This window comes from Dendropsophus ebraccatus, chromosome 12 (assembly GCF_027789765.1).
Source record: "Dendropsophus ebraccatus isolate aDenEbr1 chromosome 12, aDenEbr1.pat, whole genome shotgun sequence".
Lineage (NCBI taxonomy): Eukaryota > Metazoa > Chordata > Amphibia > Anura > Hylidae > Dendropsophus > Dendropsophus ebraccatus.
Window position 1 is genome coordinate 34,911,581 of NC_091465.1, and position 24,269 is coordinate 34,935,849.

Consider the following 24,269-nt stretch of genomic DNA (forward strand, 5'->3'; position numbering starts at 1 on the left):
AAACCAAGCAACAGCAGCCTGGTAACACAAGGGTGGGAAGGGTCATTGGTTTAGGCCCTGCCCAGTTTAAATATTACCAGCCTGCTGCCGCCCAGTTTAGGAGCACCTTACAGTATGCAGCATTTTTACAGATGGCTGCTTACAGTCTGGCACCCAAGGGGTTAAGGGAGGATGCATTGCATCCCCCTTATCCCCATGGGGCCAGACTAATGTCATACTGCACCCATACCAGCAAGGGAGGGGTTAAATGACCCCCTTCCTTGCTGGGATGGGTGCAGTGTAGGGGAGGGGGTGGGGAGAGCTTTATACTCACCCTCCGATGTCTCGATCTTGTCTCTTCCCCCGTCCGCGGCACAATGAAGTCACTGTGCCCAGGACCCCTTCTTTATATGTGTGCTCAGCTGAGTGCACATATGAATCAAAATGTTTCTTCTAATAATGCTATTGTGATAGCATAATTAGATGAAACATTTGATTTTTTAATTAAAGTAAAATATTAATTATTACATTACATTATTTTAACAGTATATTTAATTGCACAGGTATGGATTTGTTTTAATTAAACCATTGAAAAACGAAAATAGCTTTATTAGAAGGAAACTTTGTTTTATTAATTAAATATAGTAACCAATACAGGGATCGGCATTATTGCAGAGGATCGCTAACCCCGGTAATGCCGATCCCTGTATTACTGATTCCCTTCTTTCCCAGGGAGCTGAAACTTTATTAAAACAGCTAAACAAACAATTATTTAGCTGTTTTATCGAACTTAAACCCGAATAACGACTACCATTGAGTACCCTAATGTTCGAACGAGTACCAAGCTCGGACGAGCGTGCTCGCTCATCACTACTAATAATATATAATTTTTGAACAATTGCTGCCATGCTAATACACTGAACCAGATAGCAATAAATCCCTACTATGGCCGCATCCAGAAATGCAAAACATCTATTTTGTGCAGAACTATCAGTCTTTTTTTTTTTTTTTTAAAGAAGATAAAACATGAGTATGAGAATTACATGTCAATAATAAAAAAAAATTAAAGTTTAAATTTCTTGGTCAAACTCTATTGTGTTGAAATAAAAGCAGCAGCATCATCCTTGAGCTTCTCCTAAACGTCTCCAAGACAATGACTTAGTTCATTGACCCAGGCTGTTAAATGGTTGACGTCAGTTTTAATGTTTGATGTGTGTCCTTTATAGAAAGCTCTTACCGCTTGAGGTCTTCGACTTTCATTTGACAAATGCGAAGAATATAAGAGTAGGTTCACTGTTATATATCATTGCATTGGTTAATTAGACACTGAAGTTCATATACAGGGTCTTTGAAAATAATGCATATACCAATCCCTTTGTACATTTGTTAACCCTCAAGCTTCAAAATTACTATTGCTAGGGAATTATGTCTTTGATAATGTTCTTGAGGGATTTCAATTATCCATGTCACTGCACTAGATTCAAGAAATGTTTGCACTCGTGTTCTGGTCCATTCTATTAAGTTCCCATTGTTCTATATAACAAAAATTGTCATCTATGCCAGTATTTCCTGAAAATCAACCTTTTGAACCCATTTTAAGTCAATGGGATGCATCACAATCTGCTAGGTTTCATTATATAATGGATTTGCCATATCGGTCTTGGCTTCTGTTATGATCTAGTGTAGCTAGAAAAATTCCTTATTTTGTATTCAGGCCTTACTCTTCAATTCATACTTTACCAGACATGGGTTTCTCCAAAGGTTTTATTTTAGTTGACATGAGTTTCCCCAAAGGTTTTCCATCTGTAGTCAATTTATTTGTCACCAGCAGATTCAATTTAACAATAGATTTTAATACACCAAATTCCACTGGGAGGTCACAATGTGGATCACAATTACTTCATGCAAGATGCCTTGTGGCTACTGGTAAAAGATGATTATCCTGGCAATAACTCCACCACTGCCATTTATTTATTTTATTTTTCTCACTATACTATTTCTGTGTTATTTATTTTTGTTCCTCATCTATTTTGTACTTTTCCTTTCAATTTGTATTGAAGCTTTGCTATATGAGATGAAGGGCAAGGGAGAATGGTGGTTAAGGGATTTCAGATAGAAAAGAAAAGGGATGTAATATTAAGCATAGCCATGCATTGCTATATAAAACCTATTACTGATAGAGTGAGTGTCACAGCCGCGGCGGCGCCCCGTGCTCCGGGCCGCCGCCACAACCTCCTCCTGCCCCATGCAGCCGCCGGGCTCCTTGTGCAGGGACCCGGCGCTGCTGCTAGTTCGGCCCCTGGGGGCGCCTCACCTCTTCTCCGCTCCTGTCTCTCACTGTGCCGGCCGGCGCGCGCGTCCCCGCCTCCTAGGGCACGCGCACGCCGGCTGTCTCAGGTTTAAAGGGCCAATCTCCTGCCTACTGCTCCTGCCACGCCTCGCCTGCCGTCATTAGCAACCAAGCCAGGGGTAGCGACCTGGGGGTCGCCTGCCGCAGCAAGTCCATCCCGCCTTGCGGCGGGCTCTGGTGAAAACCAGCGGCCCCTTAGACTCCGCTCCCTGGTGAGGTTAGTGCTATCGCTGGTGACGATCCAGTGGATCCACTACTCAAGGCGTTACAGTGAGATACAAAATCCATGGAGAAATTGGGTTATGCAATGCAAAACATTTGAGAACCATAATTCAACAGGGCCACAGACAACAAGGAAATATACCATGTAAAATAGGATACGAGAAACGCCAAAAAAAGGAGTGCTAAAAATTTGAACAAAAGTACAAAAGGTGCATACGCACTAACCTTTTGATGTTGTACTCCAAATAGGTACAAAAATATGTATTGTTTTTAAAGACAGTAATGCACTTCTGTTTCCCCCTGTGCAGTCTGCTCCTGCAGAGTTTTAGCTTCCCTTCCTGGATCCCCTGATGCCACCAGTAAAAATAATGCAGAAATTTGAAATTTAAGGGAGGAGGTTCTAGATGCCATATAAAATACCCATAATGACAACAGGCCTACACATTTACTAATAGTCAACTGTGAGAAATACTATTGAAAATTAAAAGAATTTAGAAACCACAGCCACAAAGGTAACAAGCATGGTATAAAAGTCATCAAGGCTAAGTTGACACAGTAGCTCCAAACCTCATCTAGCAATAAAATCAGTCCAAAAACTGAACCCTGTTGAGAGATTCATAGGAATCACTAATCACAGTGCCAAGTGTAGGCAGGAGTGGTACAAAACACACTACCACTAGACCAGGGGTGTCAAGCTCAAATACAGAGTGGGCCAAAATTGAAAAAGAAGTTGGCCAACCTTGAAATTTATTAAACAGCTTGGGGTGTTCCTGGCACTGTTGAAACAGCCATCCCAATAGTGTCCTACATAGTAGCCAGCTCCCCCAATTGTGACCAATATATCAGTTAGCTCAACAATAGTTCTCCATATAGTAGTCAGCCCTTCCTATAGCATCTCACCTAGTAGCCAGCCCTTCTAATAGTACAACCACATAGTAGCCAGTCCTCACAATAGTGCTCCATATAGTAATCAGCCCTTAAAATAGTTGCCCATATAGTAACCAGTCCTTACAATAGTTCCCCATATAGTACCCAACTCCCCCTATAGTTGTTAATTACTGCCCTTTTAGTGCCCTCACCAGGAGACTAGGCTGGACTTACATTTCTGGTTCCCACACTACAGTTTCCCAGCTCTTCAAGAGGCACCCGACGCAAGACATGTGTTATGATGTACCCATGCTGCCTGCACTGGGAGACAACCCACTTAAAACTGCTTGCAGCCTAGAAGATTATAATATGGGTGGTTGAAGCGGCCATTCAGACGACCCATATTATAATCCGCTGCGACTTTGGAAGCTCAACTCAGCGGGTCAAAAAAAAATTAGGCCTACGGGCCAGTTTTAGCCCGCGGGCCAGAGTTTGACATGCCTGCACTAGACCCTGGAGCAGTGGAAACCTATTATATGAAGAGATGAATCACCCTAGGTTTGATGAATGCCAGGAATTAGGGATGGTCTGAACCCGAACGCTCGGCATCAGATTCCCGCTGTCTGCCCACTCCGTGGAGCGGGTGGATCCAGCGGGAGGACCGCCTGGAAAACTGGGATACAGCCTATGGCTATGGCTGTATCCCAGTTTTCCAGGCGGTCCTCCCGCTGGATCCGTCGGCTGCACGGAGCGGGCAGACAGCGGGAGTCATTACCGGGAGTTCGGGTTTGTACGAACCCGAACCGAACTCGGTTCGGACCATCCCTACCAGGAATACATTACTTTCCATACGGCACTGTGCAAGGAAGAAGAGAATGAATAATGTTATGGGGTAGTGTTTTGTGGGTAAAGGTGGTTATAATTGCAAGAGGGGAAGCAACTTCATTGCCTTCGAATTTAACATAGAAAACTCCCAAAGGTGTAATGTGTAGGTGTGAGAATATTTTTGTCTACATACAGTATTTATACTTTTAAATTTATCGTATCACAGTGTAACTTAATGATATTGACCATTTCTCATTATATAACCCTGCAACTTTCATACATGATATCCACCATTTCTCATTATAAAGCCCTGAAACTTCCCTACACGGTCAGCTTTTCAAAGAAATTAGCTTGACTAATTGCCTGTAAAGTTTTCATTTTTCTATTATAATGTCATTCTTCACATCTATCATTGTGCTATAACAGTATTCTCCCCTTACGTGATCATTTTATACAATTAGAGCTTCCAAGCACAGTACTTTCCCTCAGATACATCTTGTATTCTTTGCCTATACAGAACAGAGTGTTACCTTTTTCTCTCTACTTTTCCTAACAGCTGTTGTTGAATGCTCAGTTACTATATGGTAATGGTTGCCTTGAAAAGATTTTGTTCTAAACATAGCTTGTTGTTATAATACTTACCACCTTCTTTTTATTAGTCGGGAAGCTCCCATTGGATTTAACAAAGACAGCGCACAGCTTCACATCTTCTGGATGAGTACATTTGTCCTATGAAACAAAGTAACAAAGTTCATACACAGGGTAAGAACAACATCTAGCCATGCTGGCTGAGTCTTTCTTTAAGAGCACATGATCAACTAAATGACTGTTGTTAAACCAAAGATTACACGATACCTAGGTTTTATAGTGTATTAAAGAAAATATATTGAATTGTGCTGTGGGTATATCTATCATACAAAGCATTAAAGGGGTTATCCAGACAAAAACTAAAGAAAAATTCTCCAGCAGTGGGGGTGGTATAAAATAATAAACATGCTATACTCACCTCCTCCAGTCCCCCTCTGCTACTGAACTCTTGCTCCTGGTCTTCCACTGGTCTCCCCTTCTTCTGCATACTTTAGAACATGACTACTCAGCCAATCAGTGTGCAGTGGTGTCCTGCTTCGGTTGATGATTGGCTGAGAAGGCAGGCCCTGTAAGGACTGGATGACATAGAACCTGGAAGAAGAGGAGAAGAGCAAGTGACAAGGATCATTGATGTGGCAGCTGTGTGGGACCGGAGGAGGTAAGTACTGTATATTTTCATACCACCCCACCTCTGGAACACATTTTTTGCTTTTGCCTGGACAATCACTTTAATACAGCTATCTCAATGCCCCAAAAACACTTTCAACAGTGAAGCCAAGCAATATGTTTTGTTTTTTGTTTTAAAGCCATCCCCCATGTAATGTTAAACTACTTAACTAGTTGCAAGAAAAGACACATATATGCACAGCTAGTATCTTCACTCTCCCTTAATGTAGGGTCTCAGATCACAATTACCAAGGCTTTTTGTGTATAATCTCACCCTGGTCATGCAGCAGAAACCTAGTTGTCTCAATTGTGATATGAATGTATATGAATGAATAGAATTCAAAGAGTAATCCAGGCCAAGTCATATTTGCTGTGATCATATTAGAATTGAATCTGTCATAGCTGTCATAGCTTAGTTAAGAATATAACAAAGACATTCGAAATCTGGAGTGCTTCATGAATATTGAGACAAAGCGACAGGGGGGGGGGGGGTTTCTGGTGTAAAGATAAGTAAGATTATGTATATGAGCATAAAATTGTTTTACACAATAGAATGTTAACCCCTTCTCATCAAAAATTGTAATGGTGCATCACAATTTGCAGGTCGTTCTTGTGAACCATCCACTAAGTCAGAGTGATGGTGCAGGCATTGAAGCCATAATACAGAAAAAAAAAAAACACTTCAAGATGGGCCATCAATTTTGTAAAGTTAACCCTTTAAATTAACACGATCAGTGAATAGTCATATGTAAGTATGGACCCCCAAAAGACAATTCTGGGTCAACTCTTGATACTCTTAGTAAAGGGCTTTGCGCCTATTTTTAAGTGAATAATTGAATCTATTTGTTCTATTGTTCTATTTATGAACCAGTATTCGACAGGTGAATATTTTTTGGATGCAACTTTTTTAATCTGACTGTTTTGAGTATTCACCCAAAAATTGAAATCTAACTTACCTTGTGGGTCTCTGCATCCACACCCCGACTGTTGCGCTTAGTGTTCACCCTTTTCCTCCTCTTTCTTAGAACTATATAAATCTGGACATACACGAGGAGTGTGACAATAAAGGGGACATAGAAGGATACAACAGAGGAGTAGATGACAAATGCAGGGTTTTCAATGAGGCACTCATTAGAAGCTGGAACAAAAAAGATTGGAACAGAATAATACTTTACAACTGATCTCATTCACACCCTGTTCCTTAAAGGGGTTGTCCGGCGAAAAAAAATTATTCACAGAATAACACACATTACAAAGTTATACAACTTTGTAATGTATGTTATGTCTGTGAATGGCCCCCTTCCCCGTGTCCCACCACCCCCACCCGTGTACCCGGAAGTGTGGTGCGCTATACATTACCTGTCGCGTGCCGACCACGGTCTCCGATCGTCAGCAGTGACGTCTTCTTCGGGAGCTTGGCGGATCTTCCCGAGTGCCGGCCGCCCTCTGCAGCGTCATCCGAAGCTCAGCCGCGATTGGCTGAGCATAACTGTGCTCAGCCAATCGCGGCTGAGCAGCTGATGACGTGGCCGCGTCATCAGCCGCTCAGCCGCGATTGGCTGAGCACAGTTATGCTCAGCCAATCGCGGCTGAGCTTCGGATGACGCTGCAGAGGGTGGCCGGCACTCGGGAAGATCCGCCAAGCTCCCGAAGAAGACGTCACTGCTGACGATCGGAGACCGTGGACGACACGACATGCGGTGAGTATAATGCACCACACTTCCGGGTCTAGCGTGGGTGGGGGGAAACACGGGGAAGGGGGCCATTCACAGACATAACATACATTACAAAGTTGTATAACTTTGTAATGTGTGTTATTCTGTGAATAATTTTTTTTCGCCGGACAACCCCTTTAAATACAGCCTAAGGCTATGTTCACACTGCATACGAGTCCGGCTGCATTTCGTACGCTGCCGTACATGTGCGGCTGAAACTACGGGCGTGGGAAAAACAGACATGCGGCCGGATGCGTACGAACCGCGAACATACGAAGGTAGTAGAGTTATGCTTCCCTAGCTTGTTTCGAAGCGATCTGAAACAGGTCATTTACTTGGAAATCTTCGCCCAGCCCAACAAAACTCACAGAACCTTTTGAATCGAAAAATCAAGTTCAATTTGCCTGAAATAACTTTTTCGTACGGGACCGCATGGAAATCCATGGCCGTGAGTTTCAACATTTCCGTCCTCAAACAATGGTCGTGTTCATTTTTCATGGCGCCGTATACGTAGTGTGCATTGTGCGAGCGTATATGGTATACTTTCAAGCGTATGCATCAATCTCAAAACTACGTGCGTATATTCGCGATTCGCAGTGTGAACATAGCCTTAAAGGAAACCTATCACTAGTTTCCTGCTGCTTGAACCAAGGGCAGTATGTAACACTGACAGGCTCCTTTTCCACAGCACAGTGAAATACAATTTACTTTGAAGAGCCTTGCCATTTTGGAGATATAATAATATCACAGTTGTAAATTTGGTTGAGATCAGAGGTCCAAGTCATTGGGGTGGTTGGCCAGATCTCTCCATAATTGAATATTTTAAGATTACTACCAATCCAGCCTCCTAGGAACACCCTGTTAACTAAGAGCCCTTTTCCTAACCATTACAATTATGACTTCTCTGAAACTTCTCTCATTCATTCAGAGTGAATCATAGATCACCATGGTAAGGGATCCTGTTAGTGTTTTAAGCTTCCTATGGTTCACGTAGCATGAAACCAGTAAAAGTTTTTATTTAAACTAAGTAATATCAAAGGGGTTATCTGGCTATGTAATTCATTTTATATGTTGCATGGGCCACAATAAAAAAAAAAAGTGTAAAAAAGCAATCCTTAACTTTCGAGGAGCCTGGAAAACATGACATCATCTGGTCCGCCACTTGTCGCCCTGATTGCTATTTTTAAATAAACTCCTCCTGACAATGACAACTCATTCAGCCAATCACTGACTGAGAAGGGACACTGTCGAGTCCAGTTATTGGCTGAGCGGGTTGTGTGTTCAGAGTTACAAGCAGAGGACCACATGATGTCTCAGTGGAATCTGTGGGTCAGGCTGCAAAATATATATATATATATAAATCTACATATCCAGATGATCAATTTAGGCGTGACCACTCAGCTGCATATTTCATTGCTTGCAAATTCTTACTGCAAAATTCACAAACTTTGCGAACCAAACCTTAACAAATCTATACTAACCAGTCCACATTCCCCCCTCATGTCCTCTTGCGTGTTTTAAGCCGCCTCCAGCCTGCTCATGCAATCACTGTTTAAAGGACAGTGCCAAGGCCAGTAATTGGCTGAGCAGCCTGTCACTATTGTGTCCTAAAGGTGACAGCCCACTGGCCGCAGAGTTGTCCCTCAGTTAGCGATTGTCTGAGCGGGCTGGAGGTGGCCGAAGACACAAAAGAGGACACCGGGCACAGAAAGGTGAATAAACTTTTTTTTTGCCAAGTGCAGACTTAGCAAATTTAGCAATAATTCGCTTCGCTGGATTTGCTTTACTCATCTTAAATTACTATCACTTTTTACACAGACATGACACAAGTTTGGATCTAGGTTTTTAGACCACCCATGATCACTAGAAAGAGCTGGAAGAAGCTCATGGCTGACTACTGCTCTCCTTTGATTCGATGCTAAGCGATCTAATAAGATCTAATTCTTTGAAGGAGACAAGCTCCATTTACTTACTAGAGAATACACCTCTTACAACCAGTCAGATTGAGCAATGAGCAGAGGAGAGAAGCACTGAGTCACAAGTCTCTCAGCTATATCGAGCATTCAGTGGGGGTCTGAACACCCAGACTCCATGCCATCAAACTATTTGATATTTCTGTCTATTTATTTATTTATTTTTACAATAAGCTTTTAATGGATGTTCATAGGAAGGGGCGGGCTGGGCAGGGCAGATTGGTGCACTGAAAATGCCTAATTAGCATATTAAATAAATTGCTAATATCACAAATACAGCTAAAAAATGTCTCCCTGTACCCTATAGAGACATAGAACCATCTAACCTGGATGATAGTTTCCCTGTAAAGGGGCATTTCGGTGTCATAATATTTTGACATTTCACTTAGATTTTGAGATTAGAAAGACCAAATATCACAGGATTTTTTTGCAACACAAGCATTTTTTCAGCCCAATATTTAAGGAAACATACTTGAGGTCTATTGAAGTGAGTAATCCTGTGTTGCATTTTTTTTTGCACAGTAGGGAGACAGAAGTGCTGCTGAGCAGGGAAAACTTGAACAATAAAACAGAGTACTGAATTTATCCACCTGCTAATTATTGGTACGTTCCTTTGAGCTCTCTAAATTTCGATACTTTTATTTCATCGCAAGCAAAATATGTTCGTCTACCATTTACTGAGCATTTAGTTTGTCCTTGATATTTTGTCCAAATTGCTCTATCAATAAATTTGCCTTGACATTTTCTTTGTCTATCATTTTATAACAATAGATAATAATGGCAACTCAGAAGATTCATAATAGCTGCATATATTATTACACCGCATGGCCAGGCTGCTATTTTGCTATGAAAATGGTATTTGTAAGAATAAAGTATTCTATAATAATTTTCTAAAGGAGTTATTAAGAAGAAATGCTTTCCCAATTTAGATTTTTGGCATACATTTGCTTTTGAAACGCGTAATACTCTGTGCGTATTTTAAATAAACCTTTTAAATATTACCATCATCGTTCCTGTGATTCCTCTGAGGCAGCGCTGGCATCTAGGAGTTTGACGCACTTTTTTTTCCGCTATTTGCCTGTCTATTATTCCTAGATGCTGTGGATAGTTGCAGTAGGTTCCCTTCTATGATTAACATCCAGGACACACACGGATGGCTCAAGCACAGCCTCTGTGCCCTTTTCATCCATACACGTGGCGGCACATCCATATGTGGGAACAGGGGGTAAAATGGACATGCAGGCACATCCACAGGAAGGGGTAAAAGCCTAACAGTGATTTTGTCCAGAATCACAGAAGTTGTCAGATTTAGCCTCCAATTAGGGATGGTCCAAACCGAGTTCGGTTCGGGTTCGTACGAACCCGAACCCTCGGTTATGATTCCCGCTGTCTGCCCGCTCCGTGGAGCGGGTGGATCCAGCGGGAGGACCGCCTGGAAAACTGGGATACAGCCATGGCCATAGGCTGTATCCCAGTTTTCCAGGCATTCCTCCCGCTGTATCCGCCCGCTCCACGGAGCGGGCAGACAGCGGGAATCTGCTGCCGAGCATTCGGGTTCATACGAACCCGAACCTCGGCAGGTTCGGACCATCCCTACCTCCAATGTATTTTGACAGGTTTTTTTTGTTTGTTTTTTACAGAAATTTTGGATTAGCTGATATTTATGCTGAAGTAGGACTGTCTATTTATGATGTGTCAAGGTGCTTGGTTTCTTCGTGCTCTGTTTTTTTTTTTTTTAATTTTTGTCTTTTCATTGTTATCCAACACCACAGAGCTCAATAACAGATCAAATTTAGCAAAGGAGGCTGTAAGCTTGGAGATAATTTTACTGACCCATCCTTATTGAGAAAGACATACTTTTCAGTTTATTTATGGATTTCATTATCAACCCTGTTTAGCGTAGTTTAGCACTTCCCCAACCCTTGCCTTCCAACCGTGGCAAAACCTCTTCATCTATAGCTAGGTATCTGTACATATGTTTTATTTATCATTGTAAAAGATAATTTTAACCAATTTAATAAAAGTTGTATTTTATGCCTAATGTGGTATTTTTCTTGGTGCATGCCTAAACAAATTTTTGACCACAGGCTGTTTTCCATCTGTAGGGCAGAACAAGGACCTCCTCATTGTATTCCTCGTAAGTGGTTACTTTGTTTAGTGTCTGCCAAGTTAAAGGGCCATTCAAGGCCCTTTATGTTGATGTTCTATTCTTGTATTGGCCACCAATGTTTGATGGCTGAAACAGCCATGGCTCTGCCATATACGCAATGAAAGGGACTAGAAACATATGGCTCTGTTCATGATGCTGCACCAGACTACTCAAGCTCAGCTGTTATTTACTTTTGTGGGAGCTGACACACAGTAACCTGGAGTGTCTGTCTGCTTCCAGTCCCTTTTATTGTGTATGTAGGAACATGGCAAAATACCAGGATAAAATCTGTATTAATAACCTAAGAGCACAGTGCCCTTTAGGCCACTATTACTATTATTGGCTACCAATGGTAAAAGATGGTTTAGCTGAAAGAAACAAGAAAAGGAGGCGGCCACTTTGACATATGACTTTAAAACTACATACAGTACAGTATTTTACGAGGCAGCACAACCATATGACCTTCAATATGGATAGTTTACATTCTACATGGTGTTCTTTCTTAATTCTATAATAACCACCTGGAAGGCCTCTACCTTAGTCCTGCCTCAGGACTTGAAGACTTGTCTAGACTAGGATTTACACATTTACAACTGTTATTTATAGAATATTTCTTATATGATTTTATGCATGAGAACATTTGGAATCTAGGATTAGTAAATCAATAAAATCTTCGAAAGGTTTTAAATATTAAGAATATGGTTTTTTTATTGCTTGTTGTGAGGAAAACTTTATATCGCAAGCATTTATCCATTCCTCCCATACAGGAAACCCAATCTATGGGTGCCAAAAAGGGGCATATAAATGCTGTTTTTTGGATGGGACCTCTTAATAGGGCAAATCTAGACCAGATACTACCTCCTTTTTACTCTGCCCACTCCATTCAAACAGGGATCAGTGAGGAATCATTACCAATTTACCATGTATATTCCCTATCCAGACTATATATAGGTATCCAGCTATTATAGGTAAATCATTTCTCCTGGAATAACCAGTCACTTCATTAAAAAAAAAATATTTGCTATACTTACCAGTGTTATTTAGTCCAAAGAGAAGTGGACAAGAGATTGCAAAGGATAAGACCCAAACTACTGAAATCATGACAGTCACTCTGCGCTTGGAACTGTAACGTGTGTTGTAGAGCATCGGCATTGCCACTGCTGTATACCTAAAACAAGTACACATTATAGATATACAGTCCAGACATAGTAATATATCTAAAAGAAAACATATACAGATAAAGCAAATAAAACACCACCATATTCTAACTAATTTGCATCTTCTAATGTGTATGACCGTAGAGCTTCTGTAGAAGTTGGTTGTAACAATTTTCTTGTGCTTGTCTCCATATTTTTTTTTTTTGTATGAAGTAGACATATTAAGGCTATGTACACCAAAAGGCAATGATGGCTTTTATGTTTTATATGCTATCCATTTACAAAACCAAGGTGCACCATGCAAGGTATACCATCCTTTCCTAAGAGAAAAGAGTAGATTACTTCTGCCGAAACATCCAGTGCTATAGTCAATGGCATGCTTATAATATGTATTTATTATCCTGACTTACATTGAAAACATCATGCACCTTGTGTACACCAGTAGTGTCTTTTCACAAACAATAACATTGAAGCAAAAGAAAGACTAGAAAAAAATTCAATGCTGGAAGCATATTAGATTGAACACCATTATATACTGTTTATATGGTGTATAGCAATGTACATTATAAATGATTCCATCTAAAAGCAATCTCACAGCGGCTATGCCTTATTTATCAGACATTACTTTACACTTGGCCCCAGGTGTCACCAGTATATTCCTTAAGCTGGTATTCTGGAACTCAAAAAAATCAAAGGTAGTCTAAAGGGACATTACTAGTGATGAGCGAACACTGTTCGATCGAATAGATATTCGATTGAATAGTGATATATTCTAATATTCGATATGCGTACGAATATCCCGCAAATATTTGATAAATATTCGATAAGCGTTCAAATCCCCCAGCTTCCGGTTTCACCCTCCAAATGGTCAAATGAATGTTTTTCCCTAATCGAATACTTGTTCCCATAGACTTTAATGGGATCGCATATTCGATCGAATATTCAGATATTCACGGGATAGTCGTACGAATATTGAATATTCGAATATCTCACTATTCACTCATCACTAGACATTACACAAAGTATAACATTAATCCTTTATTCTAAACATGTACAATTACCATTTTTGTCACTATATTTCTCCCTGCACATGCTCCTTTACAGGACGGTAGATATGGTATCAACAGCAGCACACAAGGATAGCAAGCTACAGTTTCCATCACATTCCATGACATCTACTCCAGGCTATCCTCCTCCACCTGTTTTTTTTATTGCTGAGCCTCCCACATTAGTCCCTAGTTTCATAAACAAACAGGTCACAACTGAGCATGTGCAACCACAAAGCTATAGCTGAAATACAGGTCATAACTCTGGACAACAAGCTGTAAACATCAAATGTGGGGCCAGTAAGCGGGGAAGATTATATGGTAAACTAGAAAGATAAAATTACTATATATGGATGTTTTTAGTTTTAATACTTTTGAATGGACTTAAGTTTTTCCAAAACAGTACTATAGCTACTCTTTTCTATATCAGTGGAAGCTAGAGAGAATAAATGCACCAGTATGATCTCATTGCCCATTTATTGGTGTCTTTTAAAGAATATCAGCACTCGGATGTAATTTATACAACCTTTCAGATCAGTCCTAAGGCCTAGATTGTATACTCGATTCCCCAGTGGCTTTAGGTTGGGTTCACACTACGTATATTTCAGTCAGTATTGTGGTCCTCATATTCTCATATTGCAACCAAAAACAGGAGTGGATTGAAAACACAGAAAGCATCTGTTCACACAATGTTGAAATTGAGTGGATGGCCGTCATTTAATGGCAAATATTTGCTGTTATTTTAAAACAACGGCTGTTGTATTGAAATAATGGCAGTTATTTACTGATATATGGCGGCCATCCACTCAATTTCAACATTGTATGGACAGAGCCTTTCTGTGTTTTTTAATCCACTCCTGGTTTTGGTTTCAATATGAGAAACACAATACTGACTGAAATATATGTAGTGTGAACCCATCCTTAAAATGTAACTTTTATTTAAATGATTAAAATATTCACCAGAATATTCTAGTGTAAGTGCGACCTTAAAATATCAAGGAGACGGTCGTGGTATAAGGTTAGTGCCTCTGTGATCTGTGTGTGGCATTACTTCATGCACACCATCACGGCCGTGAGAGGTATCACAAAGCATACGGTATACCATGGAGTCCCTGGTAGGGGACTGGCAGCTCGGACAATTGTGCCTTGGCTAGGTAGCGTTAGGTGAGGTCAACCTCTCGTACTGGGTAGATCGTACCGCTGCAGGCGATATGCAAACTTTCTAGGTAAGTAAGGATCTAGACTGGCTAACGCTACCTAGTCCTATTCCCAATGAGCGATTTTGTACACACTTGTTGCCCCAAAGCTATCTGATCCCTTGCATGCTGAAGCATTACTCTAATTGACTCAATGATAATTAAAAAGAGCCATGCCAACTGACATATTTCGTCAGGTATGTTTAACTTTCTCAAAGTATGGCAAAGTAAGCCAGATTTACCACCATGACTTACACTCCTCTAATGAATAATGATGCCTAACATCTTCCATAATCCGCATCTCTGACTCCCATCTTCAGGACCCGAGTTGCACTAGTTCTATGGAATGCATTACCCAAGAATGTCAGGATAATCTCCAATACCCAAAGCTTCAAACGTGCCCTCAAAACACATCTTTTCAAGCAGGTTTTTAGGTTCTTTAATTCAATCACCGACACACACACATGCACACACCATGCACTTAAACATTTTGTCCTTTAGCATGCAGGCATTGGTTGGTGACAAGTTCACCCACATCTATTTACAATGTCTTATTTGTAAAGATGGCTGGACCATAGTAAGAGTGAAGCACTTTTGTCCCTCTGCCTCTTGTCTCAATCCTCTCTGTATAGTCTGTAGGCTTTAAGCTGGGTTCACACTATGTATATTTGAGGCTGTATTTGTGAGGCTGTATAGCAACCAAAACCAGGAGTGGATTGAAAACACAGAAAGGCTATGTTCACATAATGTTGTAATTGAGTGGATGGCCGTCATTTAATGGCAAATTTTTGCTGTTATTTTAAAACAACGGCTGTTATATTGAAATAATGGCAGTTATTTACCGTTATATGACGGCCATCCACTCAATTTCAACATTGTGTGAACAGAGCATTTCTGTGTTTTCAATCCACTCCTGGTTTTGGTTGCTATGAGGACCTGACTTGAGGACCAAATACTGCCTGAAATATACGTAGTGTGAACCCAGCCTTAAAGTGCGAGCAGGGCCTTCATTCCTCATGTACGGCTTGATAATTCTATGTATAGCGCTGTAATGTCTGATTTTTGTCTATGTCTGTACCCTCAGAATTTTAAAAGGCTGTGAATCTGTTAGCCCGATATAAATAAAAATGATTATTAAATTATTACTGTCTTTAAGGGAAGAGGGATGCCTAAAGACAAAGTCGGACCAAGGTATTCTACCATATTGTTGTATGAAAAAAGGGCCAATGGCTTTCTCCCATACCCTTTTCCCATTCCTTTTAGGAAAATAGGGTAGTATGACTCATTGGTCAGACGTCCTGTACTCATACGTCCTATAATGTAAAAGGGGTATTCTGGGAAAAGATAACTTTTCCCATATTCACAGGATAGGGGAAAAGTAGGAGATTGCGGGGGATCTGACCTCTGAACCCCCCGGCGATCTCTGAATCGGACCCCGTCAGCTCTGTTATGCTGACCCGGGGCATAACAGAAACGGAAAGAGCAGAGTACAATGCTCTTCCGGCATAATCTGACCCCCTGCGATCTCCTACTTTTCCCCTATACTGTGGATAGGAGTAAAGTTAATTTTTACCGAAATACCCCTTTAAGCTTTTGCTATAAACATATATTTGTCATTTAACTTTCTTCTGTGCAGATGGTAAGTACAGCTTTCGGATAATTCAGTCGTTGCCCTCGCAGTCTTATGCATACCCAAATAAACAGATCTTTACTACATTATTCATTTATTATTTCCTGTAGCTTATAAAGCCCCAGCACATTGTGCCATGCTGTACACAGATTGGCATCTGTATATCTATAAGAATCATATCTTCTTTGAGCTGGTTTGGTGTTTGGCATACTTTCTATGCAATCTTTTTCCAGAATTTAATCTGTTCCCCCTTTGGTTTAATTTAAAACCATATCTGACTGTGTAACTTATGCTTCCGCTGCTGATGCTAATAGATGCAGGAGCTGGTGTGTGGCTTTGAATACATTTTTTTTTTGTGCCTAGAAATGTAAGAAAGCAGTCATGCAAGGTATTCATTGAGCTGGTAATGGAAAGCTGCTGTGTAGATTCCTACGACTATCTGTTGAAGTGAAGCAAGGAAAGTTCCACAAGGAATTGATAGAAATGGGTATGAAAATGAGTTCTCTCTATGAAGGAATCACATGCCATATAATGGAAACATGGGAATGGCACTGCCACTTACCAGCTGCACTACAGCATTAAAAACATTGTAGAACATACAAATTCTTTTATTTCTCTGCATGTAATATCTGAAGACGTCGGTAGACATGTTATGAAAGGGTGAACTTTCCAGCCCCGGAAGCTCATTCATGAAAAGACACCATATAGTTTATTTGACTTTTCATTTGGAACGTGTCCGGTATTTAAAGGTCCCTCCATTTACTACTCAACACAAGTTATATTTAACTTATTTATGATAATTCATAAAGCAGCAGGCACAATCCGTTATGTGTGACATTTCCAAAGTATTAGGAGTTGCACTAGGGAAATCACATCCCAGCACCTGCAAGCAGAAAATCAATGATTTCCAAAGAGCATTAACTCATGCTGCACATCACATCCGAATTGGTTGGTACACCTTTGCTAGGAAAATGTCACTGACATTACAGTACAACAAGATTTTTTTTTTTACAGTGAAGAAACACATCAAGCCTAATAGTTGTACACACACTTGGTGGGAGGGAGTCTGGTCCTCATAGCTGACTGTCTGCCGCAACAAAAATCATCCAAGAGGTCAAGATACACCCCATGTAGATGCATCTAGGTAGTTCATGGTTACTGCCTGCATTCTCTTTACTGTTTAGGGCGTGAAGGGGCTACCTACTATTATACAGTAGCATACCCAGCCCTAGAGATATTTATGTTGTCACACCAACCTCTTGGATGTTACTGCCCTGGTGCCTCCAAGAGTCCTTGCAACTATTAGGCTATTATTAGAGATGAGTGAGGGTAAGGGGGAGATGCTGACATCATCCACAATCAGCCCTCCTATCTTCTCCTCTCCTCTCTGTCCTTATATCACTCTGTTAGTCCTTCCCTGCTCTGCCCTAACAGCCTGCTTACCATCCTGCTCTCTCCTCCACACACAGGCGACTGGCTACCTGACTTGCTTGGCCTGGCAAAAAGAACCTTTAATCCACCTACAAATTCACCAATAGATCCACACAGGCTGCACTGGCCATTTTAGTTATCTGACTGGTTAGCAGAATCAAACCTGTATCTGGTCAGATCATTGAGTTGAAAGCAATGAGTACCTCACTTTATTTGATAGACACTAGTAGAACATTGGTATTTGAGTTTCACCATTGGCGCTGCTCCAGAATAAGGCCCAAATATTGAACAGAATACTATGTGTGAATGCAAAATGAATGCAATGGCAGTGGCGTAGCTACTGCGGTCGCGGCCGCGACCGGGCCCGCCACGAAGGGGGGCCCGCGAGGCCCTCCTGATCAATCACTCTTGTGACCGCAAGCATTGTTTTGCTTGCGGTCACAAGAGTCTGGCTCCGTCTTCCCCCAGCTGCTGCGCGGCTGCCGGGGGTGTCGCGTCTTACCCCCGGCAGTGCGCGCATCCCAGAGCTCCCTGCGCGCCTTGGGCCCTGACTTCCGTTTCCGGCGCGCAGGGAGCTCTGGGATGCGCGCGCTGCCAGGGATAAGACGTGACACCCCCGGCAGCAGCGGACAGACCAGGAGGAGTGAGGATCAACGTGGGAGCGCGTTGTCAGGTGAGTTAATTTTGTTTTGTTTTTATCAGCCTGCTGCGTGGGGGGAAAGAGGGGGGCATCTATGAGGGTGGGGGAAAGAGGGGGGCATCTATGAGGGTGGGGGGAAAGAGGGGGGCATCTATGAGGGTGGGGGGAAAGAGGGGGGCATCTATGAGGGTGGGGGGAAAGAGGGGGGGCATCTATGAGGGTGGGGGAAAAGAGGAGCCATCTATGAGGGGGGAAAAGAGGGGGGCATCTATGAGGGTGGGGGGAAAGAGGGGGGCATCTATGAGGATGGGGGGAAAGAGGGGGGCATCTATGAGGGTTGGGGGGAAGAGGGGGGCATCTATGATGGTGGGGGGAAGGAGGGGGGCATCTATGAGGGTGGGGGGAAAGAGGGGATCATCTATGAGGGTGGGGGGGAAGAGGGGGGCATCTATGAGGGAGGGGGGAAAGAGGGGGGCATCTATGAGGGTGGGGGGAAAGGGGACCATCTATGAGGGTGGGGGAAGAGGGGGGCATCTATGAGGGAGGGGGGAAAGAGGGGACCATCTATGAGGGTGGGAGGGAAGAGGGGGGCATCTATGAGGGAGGGGGGAAAGAGGGGGGCATCTATGAGGGTGGGGGGAAAGGGGACCATCTATGAGGGTGGGGAGAAGAGGGGGGCATCTATGAGGGAGGGGGGAAAGAGGAGCCATCTATGAGGGGGTGGGGGGAGATGGGGCCATCTATGAGGGCGGGGGTCATATAGAGTCAGGGCGACCCACTAAATGAGGGTGTAAAGGGGCCAATACAAATGTGCAATGTGTATAGAGATGAGGATGGTGCCAGAGTGAGAAGCCTAATATGTCTGTCTGGCAGATTCTGTGGATTCGTGGCTCGGAGAAGTTCTCATAATGGCCCAGGACAGATGGAGAAGATGGAAAGGAAAGATCTCTGATCAAAGAAGACGTCTCCTGTGAGTCACCTGATATAACTGCACTGTAATGTATATGGTGTATAGAACCTGTATAGAGCTGGGGCCACCTCTATTTGACTGGATGAGGTGATTTAGTATACTGGATTTGGTCAGTAACAATATGGTGGTGATGGTAGTGGTTGTGGTGTGGCAGTAATGTTTCCTTCCTATATACTGGTATTACTGGTAATATTGGTCTCAGTATACAGGATTTGGTCGGTAACAGTATGGTGGTAATATGTACGGTGATAATACTTTCTCTTCCTATATGCTGGTGTTATTGGTAATATCTGTCTTGGTGTGTGTGTGTGTGTGTGTGTGTGTGTGTGTGTGTGTGTGTGTGTGTGTATATATATATATATATATATATATATATATATATATATATATATATACATATACACACCAATAGCATCACTTGGTCGTGAAAGGAGGAAGGGGGGCAAGTTGGCCTCTCGCACCAGGGCCCAGGAGACATTAGCTAAGCCCCTGTGCAATGGTATTGTGTGGCAAATGCTCCAAAACTACTTTGGAGTGTGGCTGGAGAGACAGCTAAGCCAGAAGACTTTTGGTACTGGGAAAAAATACTTTATTAGTTCCATCACAGACATCAGTAACAGGGAGTAGTGCTAATACAGAACCTAAAGGGGCTATCTTGCACTTATAAATATTTAATATGATGCTTAGCTTACCATACATAAAACATGCTTACCTTTCTGCGCTCCCCTGGTGTCCTCCTGTGGTGTCTCTGGTTCCCCTACTGACTGCAGCCGCCACTTCCACAGGCGAACTCGACTAAGCAATAACAGCCCACTTAGCCAATCACTGACAGCAGTGCTGTCCCATCTCAGTCAGTGATTGGCTGAGCAATCTGTCACACCCCCCCCCCCCCAACTAGCCCACCTAGGAATTGAAAGCGAGATAACTCAGCAAGGGTCACAGGTACAGGGATGTAAGCATAAGCTCTTTATTATTTATAATATGTACATGTGTGGTAAGGAGTAAAACCTTAGCACTGCTCCATTTACTGTGTATAGGCCTTGGTAAGTCATATAGAAGATGAATATGAATATGCGCTGTTGCTTGAGTTATTTAGGGGCCTAATTACCCCTCTTTTGGGATTGATGGGGGTCCTAGAGATAAGATAGGTATTGTCATGAATGTGCCTGGGATGAACTCCGTGTGCCCCTCAGCTCGTGCTGCGCGGCTGAGATGGCGCTGACATTCAGTGTTTTGTATGTCTTGTGCAGTAACCTGAACCCTGTCTGAACACTGGCCTATTTCTAGTATTGTGTTCAGCCCCACCCGTCTGCTGTGTGCTCTGGCTATTAAGGAGTTACACTGCTGCCAGTTCTGATCCGCAGGTGTTCCTGTTTGGAACCAGGAGCCTTGTCCAATAGGGGGATGAAACTGTCTCCTTGTTCCCTATAAGTATTTGGCTGAGGCTCATTCTAGTGCCGGATATTGAGCTTGTCTCTGCCTGGTTCTGTTTCTGCTACTCTTGCTATATTTATTCTTACCCCTTTGCCTGTATTTGTGACCATCCCTGCTAGCTGCCTGCCCCTGACCATATTGCCTGTTTATTGACCTTGCTTGTTGGATTGTGTTTTTGTACTGCGCTGCCCGATTGTTGTGACACGGACTGCCGACCATTCTTTATTGTGTTTTGTCTGTCTGTCTTGTCTTTGTGTCCCACCTAGCCAGTGCAGGGACTGACGCCCAGTTGCCCGCCGCCATCTTAGGGCAGATTGTGTCAAACAGGTAGGGACAGTGGGCGGGGTTCAGCAACAGGGCTCACTGTCTTGTATTGTCCTGCTGTACGGTTCTTGACAGTTATCCTGTTTTGAGGATAGGGAATAGCTTTTATTCTTAGGATAAACCCTTTAAGGGAAATGTTTGTTTGCTGCCATAGACCAGACATCTGTTGAAACATGTTAGGGGGCTGCATGTGTTGCTGACTTTCATTATGCTGCAATAAAGGATCAATTTTAATGGAAGCAGTGTTGATGCTGGACATTCTTCTTGTTTCTTCAATTTCCTCCTCTCATTATGCTGCTAAGGGCAGATCAATACCTAAGTACTTAATCAATAGCACTGTCATTTATTTTCCGTTGCTTATATAGTGCAAACATGTTCTGCAGCACTGTACAGATTGTCATCATCCGCATCCGTTTTTGTCCTCGGTGGGGCTTAGAATCTAATTTCTTGATCTCAATATGTTTGTAGAGTGTGGGACTTAATCAGAAGATTTAAAGGAAAATCTACACAAATACAAGGAGAAAATATACACTCCATTCTAATGATGTCAAAGGTTAGGAGAGGCAGACGTGCTTGTTTTTGTAACCTTTAAAGGAGAAGTCCAACGCAATTTTTTTTTTTTTTTAAGGCAGGGCCACGGGGTAAAGTAACAAAGAGTTTTAACTTACCTCTCCCCATGCCTGTTCAGACCCTCGTGGGGCTCCGGGATCTCTGCCACTGCACATGTCATGACCCGGCTAATGGACTGGCCAATCAGCCGGGACAGGCATTTCCCCCGAGTCGTGAAGATATTGCCATCCGGTGGTGTCCCAAGGCCGCTCCCTTGCCAAGAATCCTATTTTTTCCCCTATATATTTTTTCCATAGCAGTTTTAGCAGCACTTGTAAATATCTCTATTAACCATATGTCTTATGGTATTTGCAGTGTGCTTTTCTTTTTCTTTTTTCTTTTTTTTTTCATGTCTCTATGACATATACAGTTTTCTTTTTTTGTGACCGGTACTCTTTAAAACATGCATTTCTTTTGCCATTTCACAAATTGTGTAAGAAAAGCAATAACAACACAAACTGAATCAGAACGGATGATTACAAAAAACATGGGTAAAGTGCATATACTAAAGTGCCGGCATGTAGCAGGAATGTGCAGAAATGCAAGTGCTGTAAGTCTTGCAGGTAAAGTGCCTGGCACAACAAATAAATAAGGTCTACATGTTCAGCAAGGGTTCATTACAGTAAGCAATATATCCCAAAAGACCATAAACCGATATCACAGAAAGCCCTATCACTGAAACATTACCTAAAATGTATGTTCATACAATACCCATGAGGTGCGCCCCGACGCGCGTTTCGGCAACACGCCTTTCTCAACCCCTCGCTTACTGTAATGAACCCTTGCTGAACATGTAGACCTTATTTATTTATTGTGCCAGGCACTTTACCTGCAAGACTTACAGCACTTGCATTTCTGCACATTCCTGCTACATGCCGGCACTCTAGTATATGCACTTTACCCATGTTTTTTGTAATCATCCGTTCTGATTCAGTTTGTGTTTTTATTGCATTTTTATATATGTCTTTGTTATCAATAAAAAATTTGTTTGTGATTATATTACATCTGGGTACAGTATTCTTTTGTAGGTGTATATGTATTGTTTTGCTGTTGTAGCACCCAGTAGGTTATCCCCATATATATTACATTTTGCATTTGCTTGTTATACCATTGGGGTAGAATATCAGCTACTACAATTTTTGTTTGTGTAAGAAAATCCCATGAAAAAATGTCAAAAAAATACCTTGTGTCAATTTTTATCCCGGATTAATAGCAACCAACTACAGCCAGAGATGAGAGAATCTACAGTATTAGCCAAGCAAATCGGTTCGCTATGCATAGTTGTCGGCTTGCGAGCTGGATGCCTTTGAACGCTGCTCCGGGTGCGTGGAAAAGCTGGATGCAGTCCTAAAAAAACCTTGTCCTTGAACTGCATCTAGGAACCCGGAGCAGCGTTCAAAGGCATCCAGCTCACAAGCCAACAACCGAGCATAGCGAACCATTACATTTCACTAATACTGTAGATTCGCTCATCTCTAACCACAGCTCAGCTTTCATTTTTCAGAAAGGGCTGTGGTTGGTTGGTCTCTAAGACAAAAATGTGCTTAATTTTATTCTCAAACAGATTGAGAAATCTGGGCCAGTGTTTATGTGCTCAGTAAACAAAGGGTGTTATCCAGGAGGGGGTCCTCACTTCCGGAGCTGCACTTCCACATTGAACACATTGGGTAAATGGTGATGACCAATTTACTCACAATATTGCCACAATATATTGGCAAGATAGTACAGCCATCAGTCTTCACATGGAAGTGCATTGTGGCCCTCTTGCAATGATCATGAGGCAGCACCCACTTGCTAACTCGGAAGCTTTACCTACGAGATGGGATCAGAGCAGTATTAAAGTGCCGGGAAAGAATTGGAGTGGCAGTAAGCAGCCTTGGAGGACCGCCTTGATGACTATTAATTCCATTTTAAGTGTTTTAAGACTATAAATTCTCTGATAAGACAGAGAATTTCAGAATAAATCATGGTTTGTTTTACCAATACCATAAATCATGTTCTGTATTACCAATAGCTGACTTTTTAAACTCTGCATGTGGTTCAGGCAGCATAAAAAAGCTTTCGGGTCCCCCTTTTTCCCCCTGAAGGGCCCTGCAGTTTTTTTTTTTGTATCCTGACAAATTTTCTAAATGGATCAAGCAGTAGAAATGCAGTACATATTACTCGATGTTAGATGCTTGACATGTACTATATCTATAAATAATGTAACATTCTTCCATTCTTTTGACTCAAACCCATGGACACTGTCAAAATGTACCAGCTGACATTCAAAGCTTCCCCTGAAGTACTGTCAGAAATTCTGACTGATACTTTGTTCCATGGCTGAAATAATGATGTCACATTGGCAGAAAGCATTGGTGCAAAGATATTCATGTAAACAATCTTTGAAGCTTGTGAATGTATCTAGCAATTATCTAACCAAAGGGTATCCATGCTGCCCTCTGGCAAACTTGAGTATGTGATGCTTCAAAGGAAAAGAAAAAAATCAGTCCTTGATG

The 24,269-nt window shown here is 42.1% G+C and overlaps 1 protein-coding gene across 2 annotated transcripts in view; it reads right to left on the reverse strand.

Annotated features, from left to right (window-relative positions):
• Positions 1–24,269, reverse strand: part of DRD2 (dopamine receptor D2) — a 94,801-nt gene that overhangs the window by 12,504 nt on the left and 58,028 nt on the right. For both annotated transcript variants that reach the window (XM_069949045.1, XM_069949046.1), the window contains 3 exons: positions 12,366–12,502; positions 6,454–6,635; positions 4,886–4,972 (listed from right to left, as the gene is read on the reverse strand). In XM_069949045.1, coding sequence (XP_069805146.1) covers positions 4,886–4,972; positions 6,454–6,635; positions 12,366–12,502 — 406 coding nt within the window. The remainder of the gene's footprint in view (positions 1–4,885; positions 4,973–6,453; positions 6,636–12,365; positions 12,503–24,269) is intronic.